General features: G+C 35.2%; 1 protein-coding gene across 3 annotated transcripts; it reads right to left on the bottom strand.

Moving 5' to 3' along the window:
• Positions 1–1,025: 1,025 nt before the first annotated feature.
• On the bottom strand, positions 1,026–17,418 carry ubl3b (ubiquitin-like 3b). 3 transcript variants are annotated; one of them, XM_039766238.1, is made up of 6 exons: positions 17,114–17,418; positions 16,746–16,987; positions 10,556–10,667; positions 10,231–10,317; positions 6,439–6,516; positions 1,026–3,047 (listed from the first exon to the last, which is right to left on the bottom strand). In XM_039766238.1, exons 2-6 carry the CDS (start codon positions 16,770–16,772, stop codon positions 2,995–2,997), a joined length of 357 nt encoding a protein of 118 aa, XP_039622172.1. In that variant the 5' UTR covers positions 16,773–16,987; positions 17,114–17,418; the 3' UTR covers positions 1,026–2,994. The 3 variants fall into 3 exon arrangements, with proteins under 3 accessions (XP_039622172.1, XP_039622174.1, XP_039622173.1); XM_039766240.1 differs by having other exon boundaries at positions 10,556–10,664; positions 17,114–17,417; XM_039766239.1 differs by having other exon boundaries at positions 17,349–17,412.
• Between the last annotated feature and the right edge of the window lie 1,644 nt (positions 17,419–19,062).

Below are 19,062 nucleotides of genomic sequence, written 5' to 3'. Positions count from 1 at the left end.
TCTGTCAGATATATTGTGTAAACTAGAAGCAATCACAGTTGAATCACAGTAAGGGCATCTTTACAAACCCAGTAGCTGTAAGTATAGGAACTGCAGTGGTAAAATGAGGCCTTATCATACACTCCTTGAAAGTAATTTCAGTCATTGTATTCCAAATGTAAAATTAAGGTCCTAAACCAAAGAGGTAGGCTTTGTTCGATTTACATTACAATCTGTAATACTCCACTAACACCTGCAGTACACAGTAGGGGCAAAATTAGTTTTTTTTTTGTTTTGTTTTTTTAGACTTTTGAAGATGGAGTACAGTAGGCTGACCTTGGAGCAAACCTGTTCTAATCTGCCAAAGGCACAAGACTGAGAAAGTGAGCAATGGCCAAAAAATATTGTATGAAAGTGATTTCTGAAAAGTCCTAAATAATATGAAACAGTTTGAGGCAAATTACCAAGAATGATGACTGACAACTGCTCATGTTTGTTATTACTACAAAAAGAGATATCCTTCAATCACAGACAGGAGCCCTGTACCGACCTGTGCAATCAGATTAATAATATATTTAAATCACAACTGGAATGAATATTTAAAACCTGACAGTATATTAATACATTTTCAAACTGTGCGTTTCTCATATTCTGCTACTTACAAAATTACAAAGGTATGTAGAATATCAGAAGTCACTGTATATATAAAAAGTCACTAATAATACACTAGTTTATCTTACACCCGAATTTTGATAAATGAGCAGCTTGTAGGTTTATCAGACAATTTATTGTAATTCTTTATTTGGTTAAGTCAACACTCCTCAGAATGTTTCATTATTTTCCTGAGAATTACTTGTAGGAAAAACTAACCACAAAAGTAAAATAAATCAGAAGAGGTAATCCCTAAAAGCAGTATGGCAAAGAGGTCTTCTCCTTTCCGAAAATTTACACTAGTCAATTGCTACAGTTATAATAACACATCTGGAATAACATACCGGAGATAAAATACGGTAGAGTAAACCAAAATGAAGACTCAGCAAGCCAAATTCAAAGAGCAGACACACTACTTTATTACATTCAGAAAAATGACAGTACTCAGACTTATCACTTCTCCATTTGGCTTTTGTTATATTTTCTAACAAAATCTTTTTTTTTTTATTAATACCATCCATATCATTTATTTCCATTGGAAACAGTGCACAACCTGATTTAGAGGCAAATTAATAATGCAATATGGATTTAATAAGACAAGTAGATTTTTTAATAAAGAAAACAATGTTGACTATATAGCACAAGGATGTACCTTATGATTAAACTAGTGACATGACAGGATTCAATTCTGTAACCTGTCTGGGATTAACTGATTATTCACTTTTATATAAATGACTGTACCTTCCTTATGTTCACATTCAAAAACAGTTTAGGAACCGTAAACCAGAGGGCAACACCCACTTTTTTTTTTTTAAATTTAGTGCATCATTCAGTGATTTATTGGCAGGAAGTAGAACAGAGTATTCTGTTGCTCTTAAGGAATAGGAATGACGATCTCGGTTTAACATTAGGTATGTTAATCACTAATATTCTTTATTTTAATTTAATAAATAAGACTTTTGATTTGCAGTAATTTGCTTTTTGAAATTAAAGGAAAATAGATAAACAAAAAGCCGCTTGCTTGTAAATTTTACTCAAACCAGGTCAAGAAAGACAACAACAAACCCATAAAGGTCCATGTCAAGCTAGGTGTCTCAAACTAGTTGTGTGTTGTCCAGGGTGGTCATAACAAGTCCAAATTTTGCCATTAGATTTCTTATGGTCAACAATCTAGTCAAAGTTGAATTTGTTTTGCCAATTTTAGACTCCAGGTCACCACCATCAAGCTAATTACAATGACAATTAATGGAAAAGCATATGTGGAAGTGGGGACCATACAATTGAAATCCATTGTTTTTTAAAATATGGAAAACGTTCTAGTTCTGAAGATTCTTAAAAAGGCGTACCCAAGGCACATTACCATGTAATAAACTTGTCACTACAATGCCATTTTTAGGCATCACTCTGATCTAGATTACCTCAATGCCTGTCAATGAAGTAACAAATGACCAAAATGTAATGACTACAGCAATACTAATTAGGCACACCATGATCTGAAATAAACCTCGCTGAACTAACCGCTTGGACTTATTTGTATTCACTCATCTTTTTTGCCTCTTCATTGACAATCAAATTTACAATGTAGAAGTCCTTTAAATCCAGTATTAAACCATTTTATTTACACACACAAAAACAAACAATATTCAGAGATACTTCATGCTTGAATTTGATTTCTTCCTTCCATTGCTGGCTCCTCTTCCTTTAGAAATCAGTCAAGTTGTTCACATTGAGAACACATACTTTAGTTTAGCAGCACATGGCTTGGCACCAGCTTCATTAAAAGAAATACTGTACATGGCTTGCCAGTGCACCAAAACAGCAATTGTGGCCTTTAATCTTTAAAGTCCGGAGGATGTTTTGTTGCAACATTGTCAAAAATGTACACACAAGTCAGTAAGCAATTTCTTATTTTCTTGTCACTTGCTTGTAGAATTAGTTCAATTTTCATTTCAGTCTTTCCTCATTGGCCAAGTTTCCACAGCACATCTTTACATAAAACCATTATTGCCCAGGAGGAGGAAACAAGTTAACAACTCAAAATGTAGTTATACAGCAGATATTTCAATTGCCAAAATTATGTACTCTACATGTTTTTTGCAATATCTTTCCATTGCATCATTCTTTGTCTTCAGCTGTCCACATGGCAAGGCATTGAGAGGGAATTGTGCTAGAGCTGGGCATTTGGCTCATGACAACGATTAGGCTTTACAAAACATAAGCACAATTTTAGGGAAGAAAACAAAAGTAGATCTAATTAATTTGCCTTCTTTAAGGGATCGATTTCATGTTTTTTTACCCTCATTATGCAGAGGGTTTTAGGACAATGAGGTTAAAAGGAAATATGACTGTAATACTGAAGACGATTTACAACAGTAGACAGCAGCTGCTTTCTGTGGTCTTTTCTCGATTTCTCTGACCTGTGCATTGAAAGAAAAATATCATACATTAAATTAGCTAAAACAGACTTTTAAGAAATTGTGTGTTTCCCAAAGGAACAATTTTGCTAAAGAAGGAAGTATTACATACAAAAAATACAATGTTTCCCCACCAAAAAAAAATACCAGCAGGCTACAGTGGGAAAAAGGTCTGTTACTAGGGTTGCATAATTATATAAATAATGAAGGCTCATAACCATTTTCCAAGCCATGCAAAGCTTTTTGAAATTCATGCCAACTGTGCAGACCAGCATCTAGTTACTAGACCAATTACCAATGCACTCAGAATGAGATTTCATGTTACTGGCCAGATACTCTAATGGGTATCAGGAATGTGTCTTGGTAGTACTGAAACATGATGAAACATACAAAAACAAGCAGAGAATACAACAAGATTAACATCAAAAGATAAAATATGACATAGCACACAAAAACAACACAAAATATAAACAGATGAAATAGTCTAAAAAAGAAAGTCTGGATAGTAGAATGTGCAGTGTGGTGAGTTAAAGCCAATGATCATTTCACAGGTACTGGTGATGTACTGTAGATTGGCGTTAGTCTGAGCAGAGGCAGAACCAAACCAGACAGTTACAGAGGAGTCCAGAATGGCCTCAAACATGGCTGTGCAGAAGCAGACCAATATTGCTTGGGGGAGATTGAATTTCCTCTTCTGATGTAAAAACAATATTCTCTGATGAGCTTTCTTAATAATACAATTTAACGTTAAGGTCCCACTTAAGGATTTGTGCCAGCACAGGAACTTAAATGACTTTGTCATTCCAAAGCCATTGAGCCATTTACAGCAAGTGATAGGTGACCAGGTATTGTTTCCTGGAATCTCTGATCATCACCCAAATAGTTTATTTCTCCCCCACCCAATCATTATTTGAAAAGAGGCTTATTAGTGTGAAATCATCAGAAAATGTAAGAGGTTGGACAGATGATCACCAAAACGCACCGTCATTTTCCTATACTGTAATAAGAAGAATAGTGCGTAAAGCACACAGACCTGTGGTGTACCAGTTGTAAGAGTTAATGGGTCAAACATGTGCCCAGCTGCACAAGCTCTTTCTTATCAAAACTAAAGTCTGTAATCCAACAGCAGGTTGAACTGGGCAAGTTTATAATCGAGGAACTCTGGGATGATAGTTTTGAAAGCAGAACTTAAGTCCACAAACAAGATTCTCATATATGCCCCAGGTTTATAAAGGTGTTGGTAAAGATGTTTTAGACTCAAATTCACTGCATTATTCACCCACCGGTAGGCTCTGTACACAAACCTAAATGGGTGCATAAAGTTTTTTGTAGCAATCTTGAAATAAGAAAAACGTAAGGCACACAAAGGTCATCACTACTATGGAGGTTAAAGCTACTAGTCTGCAGTCATTCAGGTCTGTGACCTTTGCATTTTTTGCTACTAGAATGATGGTGGAGGACTTAATTCAAGCAGAAACAGTGCACAGATCCAAAGTTTAGTTGAACATGTCTGTAAATACTACAGAAAAGTGGACTGTATAGTGTGTGTGTGTGTGTGTGTGTGTGTGTGTGTATAAGGGAAAATAAAGTCCAAGCCTACAGTTTTGTGATGACAGGAGTGGAAGCTGTGGAGGCCTGTGGAGTGACCTAAGTGAAATCATCACGCTGATTTATGTTCCATTGTCTTTCAAAATGACCATAAAACTGATTTACATGATTAGCCAGAATAGGATGAACACAGTCGGTTGACTTTTTTTCCCCTGTATTTAATGACTGGTTTAAGGGCTCTCCAGAACAATATGCTGTCATTTGTAGTGCATCACTCCTCTATAGAGGAGTTCAAGGTAACTGATAAATAAGCAGTAAAGTAATGCTTGTGCTGCTGCACACAAAACCCCAGGCAAGCCTTATCAATTATGGATTGTGACTAGTAATGGGATAGCCCAACAACAAAACATTGATATCCAATTAAATAGATGATTTTCAGTAAGTATCAATTTTTTTTTTTTTAACTTTACATTGACTGGTTGCAAATGTTTAAATTACATTGTAGCTTCGTGTTCAGACAATGAGTGACACAACCAGAATGTTGCCATTTCGTACATGGCTTCATACAGACTGGTTGGATACTACATACTACTACATCAATGTCACAATTTAAACTATGTAGAGCTTTAAATTGAAGGTAGCATGTTTTATATTCAATCTCAGATTTATAGCATATTATGTGTTCTTTGTAAACAGAACCCTGCTGCGCCCCCCTCCCTGTTTTACATTTAAACCATCAAGGGTGTACTTACTGCACATAACATAACTTGCAACAAAGAAAAATGAGCACGATTTGCTACAATATTTTACTGTACTGGCAGCTTACTTCACCTCAGCTTTTCAACGTGTCATATTGTTAGCAGATATGCCCATAGTGTCCACGTGCAGGCTCCAATCCAAGCATTAGTTTCATTAAAATATCAATTTAAAAATAAAAATTGGGTCTACAAACATGCTCACCTGCAAAGAATGAATGTCTCTGGAATATTTAACTACATTAAGCTCTTTCATTCAGTTTCTAAGCATCATCATAGCTACAATTTTAAACTCCTTCATGACAGATAAAATCAAGGTAGTCACGCAATATACCCCAGCAATTTCAGATTTGATTTCTAACGTGATTAGACATCAGTTACAAAACATATTTTTGACACATTATTTTGAAGTTACAAGTTAGCATTTTCCATGAATTTAAAAATTATATTTTCAGTGTGCTACAAAATACAACAGAATAGCTATTAGTATGCCCCAAAGTAGGTATGAGTTTAGGTGCTGTACATTATAACTGGCAGTAACAGTGGAAATGAAATGAAGAAAAAAATAAAACGTACATCATATATGGTAGTTTTAGTACATCCATCTTACTTGGTTAGCACTATGCAAAACACTAATAAAAGTTATAATCACTTTAACTATTACATTTAAATATATGTATGAATTTACCAAAAAAAATATTGTATGCACTAAAATAGTCATGTGACCAAAACAGCAACTTTACCAAGGGACAATTCAGGGCAATCCATAGCAGTGTTTGAGAACTCCAGATGTAGAGAAAAGTTACTTTGGGTTGAATTAAATATTTAAATATATTATATTGATTTTCTCAAAAGGCATAGATGGAAATGGTTTCTGGAGTAAATTCAAAGTATTAGGAATGCATACAATTGAAATTTTTATTTCATAACTAGCTCTTCATATACATAGCATAACTATTTATGATAAACCTATTTATGTAGGTGAACTTGATCAATATACTAAGAACATGGTAAGCAGTCTGGTATAGTCCAAAATAAAACCTAACTGCATAATTAAAATCATCCCACAACCCAAGAGACATGTAATTTACCATGGGAGTTGGGCTCTGGCAAATTTTCACGAGCCACAAGGTGCATCACAGTGGTTCTCCTTGGTGGTAACTTCAAAGCTGAAATTAGAAACAAAATACCAGATTTGCCATATACCCACAGATAAAAGCAGAAATCCTCATTTTTCCAGCCACTATTAAAATCTCTTTACATAATGATGCAATAAAAGATGCAAGTCAAGAACTCCAGAAAAAGAACAAATTCAAGTTGAAGCATACTTCTTATATATTTGAGTTCAAATAACATAATCAGTATATTAACTGTAATGTAACTATTAAAAAATACACATTTTTGCATCAATAAAATTGCAATTTGAGGTAACCACTTAACACAAAAGGCAAATTAAGTAAACTCTTATGCACCTACCTTTCAAATATGTAGCAAAACCACAGTCTACCTTTTAATATGCACACTTTAAAGCTAAACTGTACAGCAACATTATACAGCAGAACAAAATGAACCCATTAACCACATAATGGCTTGACAATTTTGTTGGTTTCAGTGGTGACTGCAATTGTGCCTCCAACTCTGGTCCTGGAGGGCTGCAGGTTTTCACTCCAACCCTTTTCTTAATTGGTGGCCAATTTGTTAATTAACTCATTTTCCTTTCATTTTAATTGACTTGTTTTGATTTGTTCCTTTGAATTTCTTCACCTTTCCTCTGAATTGCTTCATTTCTTTCCTTAAACGGCACCCAAACAGAAATGAAATGTTAAATGAATGAGCCAACAGAAGACCACCTAACTCAGAGCCTCGGACTCCAACCAACTTCACTCCAACCAGTTGCTTAATTAGGCACCAATTCTTGTAGTTAATTAAACCCGTTCTTTAATTACATGTCTTGTTGCAGCTGTCATTGTGCAATACCATACATTTCCAAAATTGTTGATTTTCTCTTTTCTAAAAGCAGTGTTAAAATGCTTTGGGGACCTGAGCAGATCAACATCCCAGAGACCTTGATCTTTCTTTATTTTCAGCTATTGTATTACGGACACAGCTTGCTGGTCATGTTTTGGCTCATTTTGCATCGCACTGTTGGGTTGCCAATTAAAAAAAAAAAAAATAATGACAGATAATTTCAATTAAAATAAATTCAAAAGAAGTTAATTAGCAGCAAAAACATATCACTAATTAACATGCAGCAACTGTGGCCCTCCAGGACCAGAGTTAGGGAACCCTGGTATCAGCCATTATGATCCAAAGTACAGCAGTAAACCTTGAATAATGCTTGAGACAGAATTTTGCTGCCATATAGTGGTTAAAATATCATATTGCAGAAGAAATTATGAATAATGAATATTTCTGTGTGTTCTGCCATTCTATGGTAATTCATCAATATTCATAAGTAGGGTGAAGCCCATACTGATCTGTATATCCGAACTACTAGGAAATACCTTGTGAAATTAGTCACATTACGGCACACCATGGTGTAAGTTAATGCATGGCAAAAAAGCAAAATGACTGCAATTAAATGGAAGGGCATGACATATGTTAGCCTCCTAAGCACTGTTCATAATGCATCAACAGTTAATGTTAGTGTCAGGGGAATATGGAAATCACAGGAATATGTGTTGCGTTGACTGTGTGGATAAGGCACTGCTATTTTACGCTATCATGTGCAAGAAACAGAAACATTTAACAGCAGTGCACAAAGAAACATGCTTCTACTGTTCCAACTGCATCATCTGTGCTGCAGTTCTACAATTCAGGAGGAAGTGATGTCCCTGCAGAAAGCTCACAAAAAAAGAGAGAAAATGTGCAAGAGCCACACAGACTATGGTTCAGTGCAGAATAGTGGATCTGAGGCTTGGAAATTAGTGGCCCTTTTGTTTTTTTTAATAAATACTAGGGGGCTTGGCTCACCAAACCCCATGTTTGGTTTTTCCAAATACACACTTTTAATATTTGTTTTCTTTGAACTTCTGTAAAAACAATATTTGTAATCTTGCGAGTCCCGATATGCTGAATCTTTTTAAATGAGGTCAGTGAGACATGGGTTTAATGACTTTGTACCATAATTCAAGATAGGTTTCTCTGTTTGGAATTTCAGCACAGTCAAAACGATCTACATCAGCAGCAGTTAATGTTTTTGTTACAAAGTAACCAATAAATGCATGCGTGCTAAACTCCGTTTTTGAAATTCTCTAGATTCTTTATTTGTCACATGCATAGTTATACAGGACAACATGCAGTGAAATGCATCCTAATCCGCTTATCAAAAACTGTGCAAAGTTACAAGAATATCAGTTAGATTGAAAGATAACAGTAGAGTAGAACATAATAAAATCAGTAAAATCATGTGAATAAAGTAGAATTAAGTGTTAAGGTGCAATAGTGTAGTGATTATTGTACAAAACCAAAGTTAGACTGGTGCATAGTTAAATGAGGCAGTTAGTAAAGATCGCAGTAGCGCAAACATTCTTTTTTTATATTTTCTAATTTTCCTACTTTCATATCCTTTAACATTCTCCACGTGTATAGTGCCAAGGGTTTTTTTTTTTTTGAGCCTAATTTTACTGCTTTCATAATCTCTAACCTGCTCTGCATGTGTTTAGCGCCAATGTTTGTAAACGTCTTTATGAAGTTCTGCTTTTTCCTTTACTCTTTGTCTTTTATTTCTGAGCCGGATTGGACGTGTTTTTCTTTCCAATTCCACTTGTTCCGGGCTGATAATTACTTTCCTTATTTTCTGAATTTTCACCTTGATTATTCTTTTTTGCTCTTTTTTCTCTCCAACGCTTTTGAGTCTCTTTTCTCTGCGCTGCTTTCTTCTTCACTTAGATGTCGACATTTCATTTATAACGTACTGTTCTTATGTGCTTTATATGTGCTGACAGCCCTGAATCTGTGTGTGCTCAAATCCTTTAGACGACTGAATGTTTTGCTGCCTCTTGGCTTATTTGATATTGATTGCAAGTAGGGCGTGTCTAGCAAGAATCTCATGTTCCACGTCATCGCGAGACAGTCCTGGCACAAAGTCTCAAGTTTAAGGTCCCCAGTGAGATGCTCTGTGGCCATGGGTCTTTTTTCTCCGCGCTTTTCTTTCTTCTTCGTTTAGTCATGGACATTTCATTTCTACCCTATTGACCTTATACACTTTATATGCACAGAGCCCTGGAGCCGTGTGTGCTGCATGACTGCCTTTACACTACTGATATGTTTTTTCTGCCCGTAGTCTCATTTGTTGATATTGCTTGCAAGTAGGGTGTGTCTTGCAAGAATCTCGTTCTATGTCCCCGTGAGACGCACCGTGGCAAGTCTCTTTCGTCTGGCGGGTCTTTTAAATGTCTTCCGAGAAGATCACGTATCATAGCCTTGCTTTTGCTTTCTAGGACAGGATTTCTTTTTATAATAGAGAGAATTAACTGCATGGCCAGCTCAATCTTTATAGGTGTGCATGCTCCTGCAGCTGCAGGGGGTTAGTGCAATAAACCATTCTACAATCTTCCTATGTAAAACTACTTGCTCAGAATTTGCTGCTATTAATTAAAAGGCATTTGGCACTATCCTTCAGCTACATTTTCTTACTCCTTTATAATGACTCTTAAAATGGTAGCTCATAAAGCAGTAAAAATTACAGACCAGTACAGTAAAATATGTTAAATATTTGTATTTATTATATTACCTTAAATTAACTGTGGAAAACCAAAAAGTAATTTTTTAATGTATGCTTATATTAATATATTAATGGACTTTCTTTTACTATTCAGAAAGAACTGAAATCCAGAAGTGCTGTGTCATTACATTATGACAATTTCTATCCACCAACATACCTCCCAATGTGACATTGCCATGCAGGAAGCGACCTTGGTAAATCAGCCGCAGGATGTTCGGGCTGCTCACCTGTTCATCTTCCCAGTCTACAACATGAAACAAATACAAATCAGCAGACAAAACTTAACAGATTTCATCTCCTCCAGTCTCAATGAATCACATTAGGTACATGGTTTATTATAGATATTTTAAACCTACAATTCTGTTTACGCAAAATTATTTTTGATTCTGTTATCAGAGTAAGCTCACAATTTAAACCCCATTCCACAGAGCAAATTATGGCATACAAAATTCTAATAAAACAGCAACCAAAAACAAACTTACCCACTGGCCAATTCTCATACACATGTTTGGCAATATCTGCTGCAGAATCATTGGATGAGAATGTGAATTCGTCAGTTTTCCCACTGACTAAGATTAAGCGAAGTCTCACCTGCTGGGAGGGTAAAGGGAAAAAAAAAATGGTCAAGCGTTCCATCTTCAATTTAAAAAGTTCAATCTTGCTTTGTGCATTACTCCAATTTACTAAGCAAGATTTTAGCACAAAAATTATTCATTTTACAAATGTCAGCATGGATGACTTGTGGATTACACAAAAGAATTATTTTTTTCCTGGAAAATTTTTGATATCCTTTGCTTTTGTTCAGTCTTGATCTCAACTGACACCCATTTTATCAGAAATGTTATCTCCATTCTCATGATGACAGGAGATTTATCATTTTTCTTGACCATCACTACAAACCACATGTGGTAAGCAACATCTTAATAAAATTAAAAAAATAAAAAATTGGGGTAAATTTTCTCTTTAATGTTAAAGACAGATGTAAAGAAAAAGAACACACATTTAGTTTGATAACATCACTTACTTGTAGTGAATTTTAATTTTATTAAATAGAATTTCAAATCAATGTAACATTTACTGTATATTATTCTGTATACAAACTTTAACATTATTCATAACCATAATCTACAAACAACATTCTAGATTTACAAAAGTAGTCTATTCAGAAGCATTAACTACTAATAAAGGTGGGGTTTTATCACAATTAAGGGGGTTCTGAAAAAGAAAGAATGCATCATGCCAAGCAAAATTTTAATGGCCCTGTGTAGTTATATTTGAAAAGTAAGAAAAATCATGGTTCACATTTCACTCCAGGATTGATCAAAAGGAAACTGTCACATTTAATTCCTTGTCCCATTCTACATTCTACAATGTGGATCTTCTTAGCTGAACACTGCAAATAAATAGGGCAGGAACAAAGCAATCTCACATGTACTTAATACATATAATACATTCAATAAACTTGAACAAACAATTAAGAATGATATACCAAGTAATCAAACACTGTTTGCTCTGTATCACTTATAAAAGACTATTTTGCAACATTGAGTGGTTTTAGATTACAAAAATGGAAATAGCCTTATAAAAGGCAAGGAGTTTTGACCTATTTTCTGGCTGCTTCAAAACATTTATATTCCTGTATACTCACTACTTCTCTCATATTAGCTCACAGTTAAACAAAAAGTATATTTACCCTCTGGAAAACAAATGGAATTTATTACAACCTACCTATAGAAGGGTCCCATGCTGCCTTTAAAGCTTGCATATTGTAATCTGTTCAGGTAGCCAATAAAAGGTGTCATTTTACTTGACTTCTCATTGCAACCATAACTGCTAACACAGTACAACACCCTAGTACTACAGATTGAATGTAGGAAAGCTAAACCCTCTCCATACATCCAATATAAGCAAACAGATGTATGCTGTGGCATGCTTTCTTATGATTAGAAAGACAAATCTTAAAAATGTTCAAATCATGGAAAAGCTAGGGGGAAGATTTTCATTTAGACATATTAAAATTTTACAATAAATCTTTCACCAGTAAAAAATCTGTCGCTGCTACTAAAAATGTAAACCAAAGAGGATTTGGCAAGCAAAAGCAAGCAGTGGCTACCTATGGGGATCCTGACTGGAATGCCCTCTTCTTAAAATGTTTAAAGTACAGTAAAGTTTAAATTGCTCAATTTTACATTTTTAAGAGGGTGAACATAATACTTGAAGGGTTAGGGTTAATTTCACTGATGTCCAGATAACAGGAAAATAGGGTGGGGCTTCTGAAAGCGTTTAAAGAAAAAAACAGCAATGTCTGCTCTTTGCAAAACTATAACATTATATGCACAACAATCACCCCAAAAGTAACAACTGCTACTTTAATGCGTTAAAGATGGCATTTTCAATAGAGTGTTATCAGTCATCACTGTCCTTACCTTGACCTGAGGCGTTATCACTACACTTGTAAAGCCCAACTCATTGTGTGTAAATAAAGCAGTTGCCAGGTAAAGCTCACCATACAGCTACACTGCACTTGTAAACAGAAACCAGTAACATAACTTTACCTAAGTTGTTGGCCTAGGCTTAACTATCATTTCTGAAACCAAATAAACCCAGCAGTACTCGCGCACCTAAGCCATTAAATTAAAGTAATATTTTAGGTTAATACCAACATTATATTGTTCTTTACAGTACTAGGGTGTTGTACCGTGTTAGCCATTATGAATGTAGTAGTGTCAAGCAAAATGACACCTTTTATTGGCTAACTAAAAAGATTACAATATGCAAGCTTTCGAGGCAACTCAGGCCCCTTCTTCAGGCAAGATGTATTGTTCCTTACACTAACCCAACAACTTACAGGTATACCGTTTGCTCTAGGATTAAGGATATCCTAGAAAATGTGACCAGGCAATTGTCTAGATCAAGAGCCAGTACATTTCTTAGAACAAGCATGCCTCACAACAAACCTATATTGCAGTGATGTTACATTGAGTGAGCAAACATGACATGTACAGCTCTGTTACTACTGGAAAATCTTTCTGAAACAAGTCTTAAGATAATACTTGTCCAAGGTTAAATATCGCAAAAATAATCCGAGCACTGGGCAAATTCCAAAGTAGTCTTTGTGTAACAGTCAGAAGCAATAAAAGAATGCTGTTAATTTGATTACTTATAGACACTGAGACAAGTAAAAATTCCTCAGTAATTTGATACCAATGAATCCACTATGTGGCATTTGCATATATTAAAAAAAAGAAAGAAAAATACAGCATGACAACACTTTTACTGAGCAATCAAATGACAGACTTTCCATGTCATGTGGCATTTGCTGGTATATGCCAAGTTTGTTAACTCATTTAATTAACATACAGGCCTTTGCTGGTAGACCGTGTACTAGTTCACTGCACTATCTGCACTATTACTATCTGACTTACTAGCAGTGACAAAATTTGATGTCAAAATTTGTACAAACAATCCTGGATTAGTAAAATGAAGTCAAGTTGTTGTAATAAAAAAAGTTAACTTTAACCCTGAACATGCCCATCTGTACATGAAAAACAAATCAGGACCAAACAAACATCTGCTCACGTTCCACAAGCTTTCTAAAGCTCTGAAAAGCTTCTGCCCTTGGTCCCACGCACAATGCTCTTGTGTAGGGGAGACTGCGCTCCCTTTGTGAATTTACAGAACAATAATAAAAAGAACAAAGATTAAAATTGAAGACCAACATTCTCTGAAGCCAAACGTAACTTCTGCAGTTTGAACTTAACTTGGTTTCAAACAAAATGATAAAGGAAAGCTAGAAAACCCAATGGAATTTATTTGCTGCACTGCTCCAAATAAGCATTTATTAAATCCTCAAATACAATCACAGTTATGATTTGCTAGTATTAAAGTGACTTAGGCTGTTTAAATAAAAATACATGGTATTTTAATGAAGATTTACATGAACAGTGCTAATTTTTCTTTAAATGGTTTGTTTCAAAGCAGGTAACAATCACAATACTACTTTTTAATTCCACCCTCACTGTACACCACAATAGACAAGGTCACTGGAACTGTCTATCACTGGTATTTTTAAATTAGTTATTCTAATAAGATACATGTTCTACTAGTGCACCATTACCATATCCATCAAGGGCCAAGCAAGACTTGTCCAATGTTTAAATATGGAATGGTTCTCTTTCAAAGTACTTAGAAAGTTAATGGAGTAAACCAAGATATACATTTAAAAATTGCCTTTTTTCTTACAGTCACAAATTAGAAGCAAGGACACAGTTAATTTCAATTCTGTGTGTTTGAGTTTCTAAAGAATCTGTGAATAAAGTGTATTATGAAATAAGTGGAGTGTTACTCACCAGACAGTTTCCTTTTTAGTCAAGGTTTTAAAAAAGCAACCATGTCAGACTTTGTAATGAAAATTACAGCACTATCATCGTATCGAGTATAACTACTATGCAAATTCCTGTTAAGGAAGATCTGTACATTTTCTAGGGGCATTCTGTGTGAAAGAAGCGGATGCATTCAGGAAGCTAACAACAGGCTGGCCTTCTATTTCACATAACATTTTACAGAAGTGAGCTGCAACTCTTAACTGAAGAAATGCAAATAAAGAGCAAGTTTTAGAAAACCTGATTGCTACCAATCTTTTTTAAAAAAAAAAAAAAAAAACCCTCATGTAATTCCTGTCCTGTTTCACAGTCTTTGCTCCATTTGTATATTGTACCTCTTAAAATTATATATATATATATATATATATATATATATATATATATATATATATATATATATATATATATATATATATATATATATATATATATATATATATATATATATATATATAAATAAAAATAAAGCTAAAAGATAAATTGTAAATGAAAGTGTCATTAACATTCACAGTTCTGTGCATCATGTGATCACTGCACATACCCACACCACTTTTCACATGGGCAGCATGGGATCAACTAACCCCAGGCTTTTCACGTTTTCAGCACACGCCCAAATCAGGAGTGACACAACCCAGACTGAAAGACTAATGTAAAAGGGGCCCAAATAACAGCACCAGGATGCTTGTTAACAAACGGATTGTCCAACACAACATCGTCAAAATATCCTTCAGGAAATATTCACATTTATTTTCTAGCTTTAATAAGGTTATTCCATTTAAACCCATAAAAAGAAATTTAGATAAAGAAATCCTGAACCACATATCACTTTACTGTGACAAATCTGATAGATGAAACACTCAAAATAACTTACCAATTGATTTAAATAATTATATAGTTTGCCAGTTCAAAATCAGTGATCCTACAATACATATCTTTAGAATGTGAAAACATAGCAAGAGAAAGGCCACAAAGAAATGCAGAAAATGTGTACAAATTATTTTGACTGAAAAGAAAAAAAAAAAGTTTGATAACAGTCAATATGTGGATGAACTGCCTATAAAAGATCCATTCACTGAAGAAAGAAAAAACAAGCATCTTAAGAATGAAGCACATGCAAGCTGCTGGTAATCAACACAACTTGTATAGTTAAAGAAAGCAATTTGATAACATGCTACATAATCTGGGCAATTTCTTTCACAATTTTGTAATAAAACTTAAAACATTTTATACTAATAAAAGACAATTTTGGCAAAATGTTGATATTCTGCAGCTTAACGAACATGTCAGTGTCCACACATTAACAAGAAATAAATAAAATGCACCAAGAGTGAGGTACAAATTGGATGCAAACCCTGCAATATATGTAAGAAGTGCCATCAGTGTTCATACATTATTGAGATGTCACAAATAATCTTGGACATTAGTGAGCTTGCAATGCTGTACGTTTTAGACTATCCAAAGAAGTCATTTTCTTAAGTCTTGTGTTTTTATTAGGTCTGCTATATTTTGCCATTTAAAAAAAATGTTAAGGCTTTCAGGCTTATTTATTGCAAAATGCATCAGAGTGCCCCGAGCCTTAATGACTTTGTGTTACTAAATGTTTGTATATAAAAACATAATTGAATGTTTATTTAGTTTTGCTGATTTTTAATCATCAGGCAATACACTACCAATGTATAAATGATATTAGTAAGGCTTATTAGCTTTGTCTTCTTGTATGTGCAGGCTGTTTGTTTATTACAGTACTCTTAACAAACCTAAAAGCTAATCAACTGAGACCACTACTAAGTTTCAATAAACTGGACTACTGCAAAAATAAAAATCAAACACAACATCTGCAATTTCTATCAAAGAAATTCAGTGGTTACAGATACTACACAACTGACAGGGACAGCATACAGTTTTTACTCAGAATATGTTATATTCTTTGATTTCTTTTAGTCAAAAGGTACAAATACCCAAATTAATGATTTATTTTAGTTTCTCACATACGATTTTCTGAAAGCATACAGTTCAGGATGAGTGACTACACACTGATCATGCATAAGATCAACTGGGTTTAAAATGACAACAACTAATAAGGGTAACAGTTAACAGTTGCATCTTAAGAATAAATGTTCAACCCTCGGTGTTTAGTACATCCCAGGATGTTGCTGGAAACCGAATTGAGTAAGGTCAGCACAGCGTAAGGGTGTGGTTGAACACTCAAATCTCACGAATCTTAAATTACCAGTATGACCAATGAAAGGAAAAAAGGCAAAGGACACCCGGTGGACGATTTACAACTCACCGTATCTGAGTCGTGCTGCGAGGTCATACTGCTTCCCAGTATCTGATTCCTCCCGATGAAGTGGTCAGTCACTCAGGTTCTCCCTAAAGCCCAGAAAGCTGTACTCCCGGCTAGCGCAGCAGGACCCCTGGGGCAGCGGCACACCATCGACAGGCACTCCACCACCCCGATAAGTGAAGATATCAGACAGGACCACGCTGTGATTAAATCACACACACTCAGATTCGAGTCGTACGAAGTTTCTGAAAAGACAGACATACCTTTATTTTTACCGTGGTGGTAACTTCCTTGTGAAAACTACGATTAACGTAACACCATCACTTCCGCACAAAGAAGGTAGGAAATCGTTTACTCAATAAATTGTTTACCAGTAATCCTGCTCCGACTACCATTCAGGGTGCTGGCGTTTTAAAAGGGAAGTATCTCAAATGAGAAAAGGGAAAATGTACGGTGCTTTATGATCGTCACAGGGCAGCGCAAAATGCGCCCTACAACTTTCACGTTCTCACAGATAGACTGCTGATCAAACATTCGAAATCGTTTCGCTTTCTTTTCGTTCTTAAACTACGCAAACACAAACAGAATAGCTGTTTAATGGCAGACCATTTTAAAGACGCAGGAAATCAGCTGGCCTTCTCACTCGGGAACCGAAAGTGCGCACAGCCTTCTGGGAATTGTTGTTCCACCACTCAACTGCATGGCCGGATTAGTTGCGTGCTGCCACCCACAGGACTGACTTATTGTCCTCCCAAGTTCAGTCAGATTCAGAAAAATACAACAAACAGAAATCACAAATCACATCACAGGTTTTCGAAGCTTTGCCCGTTTTAGCTTCGTTTAGATGTAACCGGGAGGATTACACTGCAACGATTTTCAAAAAGGTTACTCATAGCAAGTAAGTAGTAACTTCCTCTCAATAATTTAAAATATTGTTGAAGTATATACAAGCAAACTTTACATAAACGTCATAATCACATTTGTTCCAATTTGTCTCATCAGTGCTCAATGTGTTTGATTATCTCTGTTTCTCTCACTTACTCATACACATACATACATACATACACATACACATACACATACACATACACATACACGCACACGCTCTCCCTCTGCATTGGCTTTTATAGCCGGCTTCTCAGAATCCCTGCTGATTGTCCCTGACACCTTTATATTGTTTTTCTTCCAGGTTTGTGTCTCCCAGAATGTTCATGCCAAAAATTACCCTGATGCACAGTGCTACAGTTTTACAAATGTTCTTTTAAATTTCATTTTAAAGGACCCTGTGCTGTTTTGATTAGATCAGTACAGTCAAACCTTAATTCTCTTTTCCCAGCCCTGGTTATTTTTGTCACATTGATCATAGGAAAAAAACTGAGACTTTCTGAGAAACTGTAATTTGGACATTGTGTAGGTAAAGTCGAAGACTATTACACAAGCACGGTCTAACATGAAATATCAGTAATACCAAAATAGCAAAGTCTAGTTTGTAATTAAACTCTAGTTAAAATTCAGGAAAGTAAAGGTAAAAAACCAGTAGGGTTGTTGGGGTGCAGGTGGGGGGCTTCTGTGGCTTTAGCCCCTGATCTCTGAGATCGCAAAAATAATCTGAGCACTGGGCAAATTCCAAAGTAGTCTTTGTGTAACAGTCAGAAGCAATAAAAGAATGCTGTTAATTTGATTACTTATAGACACTGAGACAAGGAAAAATTCCTCAGTAATTTGATACCAATGAATCCACTGTGTGGCATTTGCATATATTAAAAAAAAGAAAAAGAAAAATACAGCATGACAACACTTTTACTGAGCAATCAAATGACAGACTTTCCATGTCATGCGGCATTTGCTGGTATATGCCAAGTTTGTTAACTCATTTAATTAACATACAGGCCTTTGCTGGTAGACCGTGTACTAGTTCACTGCACTATCTGCACTATTACTATCTGACTTACTAGCAGTGACAAAATTTGATGTCAAAATTTGTACAAACAATCCTGGATTAGTAAAATGAAGTCAAGTTGTTGTAATAAGAAAAAGTTAACTTTAACCCTGAACATGCCCATCTGTACATGAAAAACAAATCAGGACCAAACAAACATCTGCTCACGTTCCACAAGCTTTCTAAAGCTCTGAAAAGCTTCTGCCCTTGGTCCCACGCACAATGCTGTTGGGTAGGGGAGACTGTGCTCCCTTTGTGAATTTACAGAACAATAATAAAAAGAACAAAGATTAAAATTGAAGACCAACATTCTCTGAAGCCAAATGTAACTTCTGCAGTTTGAACTTAACTTGGTTTCAAACAAAATGATAAAGGAAAGCC

Source organism: Polypterus senegalus, chromosome 10 (genome assembly GCF_016835505.1).
Source record: "Polypterus senegalus isolate Bchr_013 chromosome 10, ASM1683550v1, whole genome shotgun sequence".
In the NCBI taxonomy this organism is placed as follows: domain Eukaryota; kingdom Metazoa; phylum Chordata; class Cladistia; order Polypteriformes; family Polypteridae; genus Polypterus; species Polypterus senegalus.
This window is presented reverse-complemented; position numbering and strand designations above follow the sequence as displayed.

Coding starts and splice junctions, on each gene's coding strand:
- ubl3b (XM_039766238.1), bottom strand. CDS start 16,772: ATGACCTCGCAGCACGACTCAGATACG. Junction 10,668..16,745: donor CGCAGCACGACTCAGATACG/GTGAGTTGTAAA, acceptor TTACCCTCCCAG/CAGGTGAGACTTCGCTTAAT. Junction 10,318..10,555: donor GTATGAGAATTGGCCAGTGG/GTAAGTTTGTTT, acceptor TTCATGTTGTAG/ACTGGGAAGATGAACAGGTG.